The sequence below is a fragment of the Hypomesus transpacificus genome, chromosome 16 (assembly GCF_021917145.1).
Source record: "Hypomesus transpacificus isolate Combined female chromosome 16, fHypTra1, whole genome shotgun sequence".
Classification (NCBI taxonomy): Eukaryota; Metazoa; Chordata; class Actinopteri; order Osmeriformes; family Osmeridae; genus Hypomesus; species Hypomesus transpacificus.
Genome location: NC_061075.1, coordinates 1,681,092 through 1,692,317, shown reverse-complemented (window position 1 = coordinate 1,692,317; position 11,226 = coordinate 1,681,092). Strand labels below are relative to the sequence as shown.

The 11,226-nt window shown below is 48.4% G+C and overlaps 2 protein-coding genes across 2 annotated transcripts in view; one reads left to right on the top strand and one right to left on the bottom strand.

The window, feature by feature from the left end:
• LOC124478845 (phosphatidylinositol 4,5-bisphosphate 3-kinase catalytic subunit alpha isoform-like) overlaps positions 1 to 4,031 on the bottom strand; it is a 5,302-nt gene extending 1,271 nt beyond the window's left edge. The window contains 7 exon segments of the mRNA XM_047037312.1: positions 5 to 69; positions 212 to 306; positions 605 to 814; positions 970 to 1,153; positions 1,155 to 1,378; positions 2,477 to 2,604; positions 3,232 to 4,031. Coding sequence (XP_046893268.1) covers positions 5 to 69; positions 212 to 306; positions 605 to 814; positions 970 to 1,153; positions 1,155 to 1,322 — 722 coding nt within the window. The 5' untranslated portion in view covers positions 1,323 to 1,378; positions 2,477 to 2,604; positions 3,232 to 4,031.
• A 303-nt stretch (positions 4,032 to 4,334) lies between these two features.
• zmat3 (zinc finger, matrin-type 3) lies at positions 4,335 to 10,322 on the top strand. Its single transcript, XM_047037311.1, has 6 exons — positions 4,335 to 4,457; positions 6,709 to 7,196; positions 7,355 to 7,495; positions 7,748 to 7,923; positions 8,182 to 8,282; positions 10,114 to 10,322. The coding sequence occupies exons 1-6, from the start codon at positions 4,337 to 4,339 to the stop codon at positions 10,320 to 10,322; spliced, it is 1,236 nt and encodes a 411-aa protein (XP_046893267.1). The 5' UTR covers positions 4,335 to 4,336.
• The last annotated feature ends 904 nt before the right edge of the window (positions 10,323 to 11,226 follow it).

Below are 11,226 nucleotides of genomic sequence, written 5' to 3'. Positions count from 1 at the left end.
GCACATCTTCAGCTGCTCTGGAGACAACAGCATGCTGCGAGTCTTCTTCCTGATGGCCTCCGCTATCACCTGGCAGGCCCAACACACACACACACACAGTGTGAGGACGCGAGGTGACACCACACCTCATCGTTGTAAGCAAATGTGATCATTGACAAGAAGAGGTGAGAAGGCCCACAGCTGGGCGGAGGTGGGTAGATGTGCTCCACACCTGCTCTGGTACACAGTCATGGTTGATCTTCAGCGTGTACTTCTGTTTGTCGTTGTTTGGGGAGACAATCACCCATATCACCACAATGATCTGACCTGCAGGCACATCGTGGAGTTTGAATTAAAGATACCACCGAACATTGCACCACAGAATACTGTTACCTAGGGTTAGAATAGAATAGAACCCTTAGAATCTGTTTGGCAACACATGTCGAAGTACCTGTACCAGCTGCTCATATCAAATACACTTGAAAGTATGCAAGGGTGGCTGGGATTGGCTGGTACCTACTGTATATCTGACCCAAATCAGCTATTCACCACATGAGAAACACAATCCACCTTTACAGTCCCATGGCCGGATGGCTATCGGTGTTTCAGTAGGTCACACACCTACCTTTGTCCAGTTTGCTGTAGATGTGTTTGGGGAGCTCCAGGGTGGACTCCACGTTGGGCGGGTAGACGTACAGGGCTCGGCTGTGGCAGCCGTTGGCGTCGCGGAGCTCCACGGCGTCTTTGCACACGCTCAGGATGTTCCTCCTGAAGTCCTGCACCTCAGGGTCCTTCACCAGGTCAAACTCACACACGGGCATACCGATGGCAAAACCTGGAATCAACAAACGCAGCAGTTTTTTATTTTCTCCCCAGAAGCGGTTTTCTCACCCCCCTCCCACAACCGAGCACTCACACAAAAGCTCCAGCACGTGGCATTTTACCCGAGAGGAGGTCCTGAGAAGGATAAACCCCCCCCCCCGCACGTACCGATTTCTCGGTTGAGGATCTTCTCCTCGCGGTTCCCCACGGGCTCGATGACCTTCAGGAAGGGCTGGAAGAGCCGGAGGTCGCACAGCCTCTTGGTCTCGTCGTAGAACTCCTCGCGCTCGGCCTCCTGGGTGACGCTGACGAAGATGTAGGAGGTCTCCTCCTGGAGGAGATGGGGCAGGGGGGTACTTCCGGGCCTCCTTGAAAAGCTCGTGCTTGACGGTGACGAGCGTGGCTTCGCGCAGGCACTCCATGGTCAGGATCATGCCGTTGGGCAGCAGGCAGTCCACCAGGATCCGGGGGGGCATCAGGTGGATGCCCCATAGCTCCCCGGAGGACGGCCGGGGGGGCATCTCTCGGCTCGGGCCTCACCCCCACTCACGCTGGCTCAGTAGCTAGGCACTGTCTCCTGGAGGGGGGGGGGGGGGGGGGGGGGGGGCAAGGCAGAATTAGCCTGATGGATATAACAGAGTAGAGTAAGGTAGGAGTAAAGTAGAGTACAGTAGAGGTACAGTAGGAGTAGAATAAGGTAGGAGAAGGAGTAGAGATGGGTAGGGTAGGGTAGAGTAGGAGTAAAGCAGTGCAGAAGAGAACCCTTCATGTGGTAGTCCCATTAGCGACACAGCCGGCTCCCTGGTCTGGTCGTGTCTTGGTGTGGTGGCTCTTCCCAATTCCTCTTACTCAGTGCCTCTCTCACCCAGAAAAAAAAAACTGGGTGTGTTTACAGAAGTGAGAGAGGCTTGAGCTGTGTTGACACCATCGGTGCAGCCCACAGAATCTTCTCATAACATTCATCCGCTGGGCGGCAACGGCTTCTAAAAGAACTCATCATCTAGCTAGCTCGTCACTCCTAACCCACTAACAGGGAAGCACAACACTTGGTAACTAAAGCCCAGATTGTCACACTGGGTGGGAAATACGAGCAACATGTTAGGAGCAGTAGGAATGGTGATGTCATGGCCGTCACTGCCCAACAGAAGAAATTGCGATGATCTGTGCGATGACTTAAGTGACAGTGACTGGAGGATTCCTTCAGTTTGCTGAGCTATACAGTATGTGCATAATATAAACATACAAACATACAAATACACACAAATAGTATTGTTGATAAATACAGTACAGTGCAAGCATTCTACCTAAAGCGCACACACACCCACACAGTTATTTCATTTTTTGCCATAACCTCTGATCTGGTATAACGTCATGTCACAACATTGACAGTTGCAACAACAAACCCCCAGTCGTGCTTTGCCCAATCTGGTCATCAGGATGTGAGGCCAACGGAAGCTTCCTCAAACTCAGGATGTGAAGCAAGGAAACGCGGTGTTGTGAAGCATGCCTACTTTGAATGCAGATGAATAGGAGAGCGTGGGGGGCTCTTTACAATGCAAACTTTGTCTATCGCACTCCAAGAGGGGAAAAGGTGTCCGTTTATTAAGAGTGCAAAACTCAGCCTTTCGAAAAACACACATTCAAAAGGCATGGCATGCGTTTCATAATGTCATACCTTGGAGAGCTGTTTTAGTTTTCTGGTGGTATTTTCACCCAGCATGAGTCAGATCATCTTTGACAGCTTCGATGTTGCTGTGTGTAGTTGTCAGGTGGACGGGCCAGCCAGCTTGCCAGTGACAGCGCCTTTGAAATCACGAAAGAGAACATCTAGGCACTTAATACACAATAATCACAAGCTTTTTATATGGAAATATGACCTGCAACTGGTTAGCTGGTTATGCAGAGAAAATGTTCAATGTTTCAGGCTACCCCTGTGGTTGGTTATGTTGCTGGCCAACTTGGTCGCATTGGTCGGTTATAATTCCATCTCCCCAAATTACATATTTGATGCATGTCCACAAATAGCGACATAGCTAGCTGTCTGTCTACTATAATTCAATTTGCTTTTATTACTTACATTTTCAGATGACACATTTACAACGGCTAAATATGTATTTATGGTGCTATATCTAGCTAAATGTTCAACGTTAGCTAGTAAGCTAGCTAGCAAGCAGGGGAACATCCAGGCAGAATGGACAGGCTAGACTACTGCAACTAGCCTGTCTACCCCCTTAGCCAGTAAGCTAGACTGACAGTTTCCTTGCCTACTTCTCTCTAGTTAGCACGATATCAATATGGAATGTCAGATCCAAATAGGTATCTTGCTAGTCAACCAGTTACTCTTACAGTAAGAATTGTTGTTTTTACAGTAAGATAAAATAACTTCAGACAGACATGTCTCAAAGTGTGTGAGGATTGTCCACCACCAACCTCATTCCACGGCAAGAGGGCTGTTCCGTCTCCCACTGTCCCTACCACAGTACGCGGCTTGCGGCTTCTACCCAAGAGTCGACGGGAACATTCTCTCCATATAAAAGCAGTCTTCTTCAGTTTGACCAGTAATCCTTTGCTTGATATGTTAAAAAATAAACCCACGACCACAGGATAAGCTATCAGTTTCGCCTTGAGTTGTATTGGGCGCACCTACTACAGTAACAGTAATACTGTCGGTGTGTTGATCCGAGTGCGATGCGCCGTACTCCGTTTCCAGCCCCTGTTCCAAGTGTTGATCTTCACTTCAGTCACGAATCTCAATATTGATTGATCACACGCCCACCCACACCCTAAAGCATTTCTGTTCACATCAACTTTCTGACAATGATATAAGCTGTCTCTATGAGCTGTCCTCGCATGAACTACTGGTCACGTAAAAACTTTACAGATGTCGGCTTTACGTTACAGGGAAAAATCGGTTATAAAAATGTGCTGTGATTATTAAGTATCGCATACAGGTGCATCTAAGTAAGCTATTGGTCATGTATGGGATCTCGTTGTTTGCTGTAGTATGCTCATTTAGAGCAGATATCGAATATTTTAAAATGTCCCAACAAAAATAAGAATAGGTTAGCCTACATAATTTTTTTTCTGTGTCAAACAAGTAGAACTGGGATGTTGATAACCCAGTTCTTACATCTTTTTAATTAATTCTCAATAATCTATCCAAATGAAAACCTATAGGCTATCAGACATTTGCCATAGCTGTGCCAATCTTCCCTTTCGGTGTATGAAATTAACATTCCCAAGACTAGTCCACTAGTCACTGGTATAGGAAACGGACTGCACCATCAAGAAGAGGATGGCATTGTAAAAAGATGAACGTAAAGAAAATATCTACGTAATTACATTTTTGTTTAATAAATCGTGACAGAAATAGTCCCTTTAATACACTCACAAACCAGTTAGCCTACCATCTATTTGCGGTAAAATACATGTAATCCCGTCTTCTCGGCGATGTTCGACCCTCCCCGGTGAAAGGAGCTGGGACTGCACGTATGGTTCGGAGCTGGCTTGAAGTTGGCAGAGGGATGCGAATCGGATGATGGCGTTGCATGTGAAGAACAGAGATGCTTATTATCAAAGTGCAGATTACTGCAGGAATTTCGGCACTCATCCTTTAAACTATGGAGATAGCAGCCATTATTTCGGTCGTTTGGCAGGTAAGAAAATGTTTGCATGCGTTGCTGTCACTCGTCTAAAGGCGAGAAAGGATGGCTGAATGCAGTTGAGAAAATGCAGTGAAATGCTGATCAAACATGTTTGCAATCGTAGGCTGCAGAATTTGAACATGAAAACCATGAATCTTTTGTTATAGATTTGAGTACAGGCGACTAACTATGACGGTGAATGGACGTCTTAAAATCTATTTATGGGGTTGTCACTCTTGCCTGCTTCCCTTTCATTTGTAAAAAAGGTTCAAGTTTATAGAAGTTAACTCAATGGAGTGGCTAGTCTATTAATGCGGTCCGTAATAACTTCACCTACAGTACTCGCAGGTGCAGCAGAGATGCCAGCGAAGCAAACCTCAGTCACACAACGCCTTGCTTTACTTTATAGTCATAACTAATCTCATAACCTATTTCAAGATATTAAAAGCTTCCAGGTCCATTTTCAGGCTTAACGTCACAGACTCAATTTACCAAGTTGATCTCCATATCAGGATTATCACAAATGCTAAGTGTGAATCTGAAACCTTCGTTTGAAACTCTTTATATCATGGCATAGCTGCCATTTTTTTTACACTGGGCCAACATCATTCTACTGCTGCAGTTCATGGGCATTTTTGTAGTCAATATTCCACCCTTCAGCCTCTGTTCATTCAAAAGGCTAACCATGCAGATGAAGTCAGTGCTTCTAGCATGCGGTCTACACTCCATAATTGATGTGTCAGAGCTACAGTTTCTAGCGCTAAACTGCAGTGAAAATACCTGGCTATTTCAGGACAGAAACACTGCTGGGGTTTTCCTGGCCTTGTGGACCATTACTGTACCGTATGAGACCAGCTATCCTCCCCCCATACCAACATACACACACAGACAGAAGCATTCTGTTACGCCCCCCATCCCCCTACTATCACACAACAGACACACACCCACTTACACAATTTATGTACGCACACCCACACATAGGCAAACACACGTACACACAAACCCAAACCCTAGCACCTGACGTTTCTTCACCTCAGCTAACCTGAAACGAGCCTCTCGATTGGCTGAGCTGACTGGCTGAGCCATGGCATCATTTCTTTTCAGAGGCAGTTTGGAGTTTCAAATCCCAGTTCTGTGTCTCGGGGGTAAAACACAACATGCCTAGGATGGTGAGGAGGACTGTGACTCTGACCTTGAGCTGTCTATGTAGGTCCCTCGACCTATTTTGGGTACAAAGCTGCTTCTGGATTCTCTATTAATCATAGGATTCAGTATCCACACATCGTTGACCCCTCTAAGTTTGGTGGAAGGTAGCCGTACTGTACAGTGCAATGCACAGATTAGAGCCTGAAGCATTGGGATACAGAAGACATGAACATCTCTATTTCTCGATAATATGCAGTGTATTACCGTATCTAGGTGTTAAGCACGCGTTCCTGCTATATGTGGCCACAGCATTAACGTGTGCGACACAATAGGTTCCATCGAGCATCGCTCGACTTATGAAACTCTCATCAGGACGTGGGAAAGTTCCATTCCCGTCCCGACATTCTGTCGACTTAGTGTCACTGCCCTGGTGGCGGAAGGAACAGCATCCCACCGCGTCATTTTGGGGCTGTGAATCACTGTTGTTGGGCTCCTCAGCCTCTCAGTCCAAGTCGATACGGCGGAAGCTTCCGGTAGGCACGGTCAATCACAGCTGCTGCTGACTGGAGTCCCCCACTTCAGTTCTACACACACACACATACACGAAACACAAACACACACAAACGTACACACATATGCGTGGGTAGAATCTGCCCAGCCAAGAAGGCAGATTCTGGTCTATTTGAATCAGTCCCGGATCCAGAGCGAGTGTGCATGGAGTGTCCAGTGTCACGGACAGCCGGGGACCGTACTGTGTGTCTCTTTCTGCATGACTGCCAGGGAAGCCTGGCAAGGCCTCATCTCCACAATCACCACTGGACTGTGAACCAAGCTTCCCCCGGACTTAGTTAGTGTCTTCTCTCCCAGTGCTAGGAACCGTCCCTTGCCTCTGGGCGATGGTTGCCTTGTGGTAATGTCACTAACAAACCATTGTTGCTCTTTGGAACAAACAAGCCTTGGGCATTTCAGTAAAGAACGCGTCCCTCTGAATTGTGATGTTGTAGACCGATTGCCAGGCTATTTTAAGCCTTTTTTTTTGTGTGGGAGATTTTCGTGTTGTCACTATCAGAGTCTGAGCTGGCCTGTGTGATTTGGTACTGTGCTGTCTCTCTGTCAGGGCCTGAGGCAATGCTGAAGCCTCCACTCGGCCTGTTTGGGCACCACCAACAGCAGCCGTTCCAGCCCATGGGCCCTCCACCCACCCTGGGGCCCCCGCCTGTGGTCGTGGACCCAGACTCTCTCCGCTTCCCTCTGCCCAGTCCCCTAACAGCCACAACTCTCCCTCCCCACCCCCACCTGCTCCAGAGGGCCACTATCCCCCTCCTGCCCCTGGCTCCTGATCCTTGCTCTGGCCCTTGTCCATGTCCGTGCCCTGGTCCAATTCCTGGTCCTCTTCCTGGGCCCGGTCCTGGTCTAGTCCCTGTTCCTGGTCCCGGTCCTCTACTGCCCCAGGCAGCCCCAGCCGGCGTCCAGCCCCAGGAAGATGACCCTCTACTGGGGGAAGAGGAGTCAGATTCCACCCTTGAAGAAATGTGCAAGCCTCTCTACTGCAAGCTGTGTAACGTCACGCTCAACTCTGCACAGCAAGCACAGGCCCACTATCAGGTAGGAGAGGAACTACTAGCATGTGGTATCGTACACATCTACATACACACAAAGAGCAAACACACACATTGTAAAGGTCACTTTTTTCCAGAAGAGCTGACAGCAAAGTGTCTCTGACACTCAGCCATACTCCCTGACATGCTCTATACACCCTGCAGGGGAAAAACCACTCGAAGAAGCTAAGGAACTTCTACGCTGGAAAACAGCAGCCTCCACCAATCAGAATACCCGAGAGCACAGAGCCAGTTACCCAGCAACCTCTCACCACCTCCTCAACAGAGAGTGTGCCTTCAAAGCAGGTAAACCTGGACAAAACACAATAGGACACAATGAAATACAGTACAGTGCAGTACTGTATAATACTTGAAAGCGTTTTTCAAGGTGAACCGCCCAAGATGTCTTTTTGACACGTAGAGAGTTCCTATGGATATACTCTATAGACCATAAAACACCATAGAATAACTCCAGTATATGACAGCTGACTTAACACTAGCATCTTCTTCACCGTCTCCCCTTTCTCCTGCCTCACCCCCTCCTCCTCTCTTGCCCAGCCAGTGCCACTGTCTTTCAAGGGTGCCAGTCGGGTGATCCTGGCCACAGAGAACGACTACTGTAAGCTGTGCGATGCCTCATTCAGCTCCCCCGCCGTGGCTCAGGCCCACTACCAGGGGAAAAACCACGCCAAGAGGCTGAGGCTGGCTGAGGCCCAGCAGGCCTGCAGCACCATGTGAGCCCCCGCACACACACACATATACACACACACACACACACACACATACACACACACACAGACACACACACACAGACACACACACAGACGCACACAGACACCCCACGGCTTCTCTCGGCACAAACAACAGATGCACGCTGCCGCACAGACTCACACACAAGCAGGCCCCCGCAGACACATACGGTCCAGGAAACCGTTCTTTGACGTTCGGAAGAGCCGTTTGGGCCGCAGTTACTGAAGCGCTCCGTGTTTCAGAGACCCGTCCGAGTCCACCCAGCGGCGCCAGAGGAAGGAGGGGAGTGAGTACCGACTGGTCAAAAACCGAAGGACCCTGCAGGTGTCCGCCGCGATGCCAGGTAAAAAAAATAATAATCACAAAATCCAAAACAACTTTTAACAACAGCAACCGTCAACTGAAAGCACAATCTAGAACTATCTGCAGAGAAGAGAACCTCCAAGACATGAGGGAAAACACCCCTGGGGTTCTGAGAAAAGTCTTCTTTGTTTAAGTCATTTGAGAGATGAGATGAATTCGGGCATTGTTGTTGTGTACACTCTGTTACAGTTATATGACACTGGTGGAAGATATGGAATGTAGTTGGCAGTTGTTTTAAATCTCCAGGCATGAAATGTGACTATCACATGTTGTTGACAGCCCAGATAGCTAGACAAAGTCAGTTAGACTTCATGACAGCCAGCCTTTCAGCCAGGCAGCCAGCAAGCTTGCCAGACAGATAGCTTGCCAGCCAGCCACTACTACCAGGCCCCATCAATCAACACTGAGGACTCGGCAGTAGACTGACAAAAAGTTTTGTTGTTTAGTAGTTTTTGTGTGTGTCTGTATATATCTGAAGTTACAGAAACAGCAATCCTGCATTACGAGGGTAGTGTTCAGAGCCCATGTTCTCATGTGCATTACGAGGGTAGTGTTCAGAGCCCATGTTCTCATGTGCATTACGAGGGTAGTGTTCAGAGCCCATGTTCTCATGTGCATTACGAGGGTAGTGTTCAGAGCCCATGTTCTCATGTGCATTACGAGGGTAGTGTTCAGAGCCCATGTTCTCATGTGCATTACGAGGGTAGTGTTCAGAGCCCATGTTCTCATGTGCATTACGAGGGTAGTGTTCAGAGCCCATGTTCTCATGTGCATTACGAGGGTAGTGTTCAGAGCCCATGTTCTCATGTGCATTACGAGGGTAGTGTTCAGAGCCCATGTTCTCATGTGCATTACGAGGGTAGTGTTCAGAGCCCATGTTCTCATGTGCATTACGAGGGTAGTGTTCAGAGCCCATGTTCTCATGTGCATTACGAGGGTAGTGTTCAGAGCCCATGTTCTCATGTTTAGTTGAGCATGATGCTTAGTAGGTTTCACGCTCTAGAACCTAACACCGTAACAGGCCGTGTGTTCGGGATGAGTGACCAGTGCGTGTTTTAGGAGGCCGGCCATGCGTACAGGGTGTGTGTGGAGGGTTGGACACACACAGGCTGTGGGCTGTGTGTAAACCGATACAGGAACCTCCGTCAGATCTTCCTCACTGAATTCACACACAGCTCCACCTGCATGGTCACACACTCAGGTGTCCACCATTCATCAATTCCTCACACACACACCAACACACACACACACACACACACACTGCATAATCCTTACCGTTCTTCTGAGGATGATTCATCTTCCTCTTAAACACACACAAACACACACACACATCCAGACCCAACTCTCTTGTCATGGCTTAGCGGTTGGCTGATCTAATCATGTTTTTTATGGACATCAGTCTAGGAATAGAACTGAGTTGGAGTCCATGTCAGTATTAGTCTGTTCTGGTTTGGACTGTGTGTGTGTTTGTGTGTGTGTGTGTGTGTGTGTGTGTAGCCTCTATTTCCCATGTTGCCCTGCAGTGTAGGGCATCTGTTCTCATCCTCTCATACACAGCTAACTAATAACAGCGTCGAGATCTCTCTCGGTCTGCATGTCTCTAATGAGCACAGCCTGTAACTGTGTGTGTGTGAGGGAGAGTGTGTGTGTGAGGGAGTGTGTGTGTGTATTCGTGTAGGCCCTGTAACTTGCCCAAGTACGTTTCCCCCTCAAGTGTCTGATCTCAATGTTTTCCTGTGCATGCGTGCGTGTATGTGTGTGTGTATGTGTGTGTATGTGTGTGTGTGTATGTGTGTGTGAACGTGCCCCAGGCCCGTACTACAACCCGCGGCCGAGGCAGCGTATTCCGCGGGACCTGGCCATGTGCGTCACGCCCAGCGGCCAGTTCTACTGCTCCATGTGCAACTGCGGCGCCAGCGAGGAGCCCGACTTCCGCCTGCACCTGGAGAGCAAGCAGCACAAGAGCAAGGTGTCGGAGCAGCGCTACCGCAGCGAGATGGAGACCCTGGGCTACACGTAGGGGAGAGGGGGGGGGGGACTGGGGGGGGCAGGATGGGGTGGGGGGGGAGGGGTTTGTGAAGGGGCGCTTGTTTCAGGTTGTTACGGTCAGTTTCCAATCGAATCCTCCTTCCTCCCTCCGCTGTCTCGAGCTGATCGTGACCTTTGACCTCAGGTGGAATGCTAGAGAACAGAGGTACAGCGGGGTCATTGACTCCCCGCAGACCTCACAGCGGCCGACGCGTATGTCAGCTAGCTGCTGCTGCACCGAGCTGGCAGGCAGGAAGGGGGGATGGAAGACTTCCTGCTGTCAGCTAATAAAGGAGTGGGACAATGGTATAGTGTTGTCTTCATGGTCATAGCCCTGTCTGTCAGCTCTGTGTTTGAGTTAGTGATATTTGTATGTACCTGTCCTGTATGTTGTCATTCTTTTGTTTTAGTTTTGATGACTTGATGTACGGTATGTTCATTCCATGATATGTTTTAAGGTGTTCGTCCTCCACAATGTATATGGTTATTATTAGCATGGCTTATTTATTCATCAATAACATATAATTATGAGGATGTAATCATTTTTTTGTTTTACATTATATCTGATTGTGAATTTAGTCAAAGTGTATGGAAAAAGAATATCTCTATGATCAATAGATGTTTTATTTTGACTTCTTTGGTTCTAATGTTTTACATAATTCGCTAAGAATGGTACCATAAGACATGGGCTATGCGTGGGCTATTCTATGCTATGCCATAACTGTAACTGTACTGACTAGACTACAGTATGCCAGCCCAGACTGGGAGATCGTATTGTACTGTACTAGGATTGCGATGACAATTTTCCCAACCCCTCCTGCAACCCCCCACCACGCACACTTTGCACAAAACAAGTGAAAGCTGACGTTTCCTAGCCTGCATGCACAATGCTTTCA

Bases quoted from the DNA above. Each gene is read 5' to 3' on its own strand.
- zmat3 (XM_047037311.1), top strand. From the start codon at position 4,337: ATGATGGCGTTGCATGTGAAGAACAGAGATGCTTATTATCAAAGTGCA. The intron at 4,458-6,708 runs GTAAGAAAATGT...TCTCTCTGTCAG, and splicing joins TTATTTCGGTCGTTTGGCAG to GGCCTGAGGCAATGCTGAAG. The intron at 8,283-10,113 runs GTAAAAAAAATA...AACGTGCCCCAG, and splicing joins GGTGTCCGCCGCGATGCCAG to GCCCGTACTACAACCCGCGG.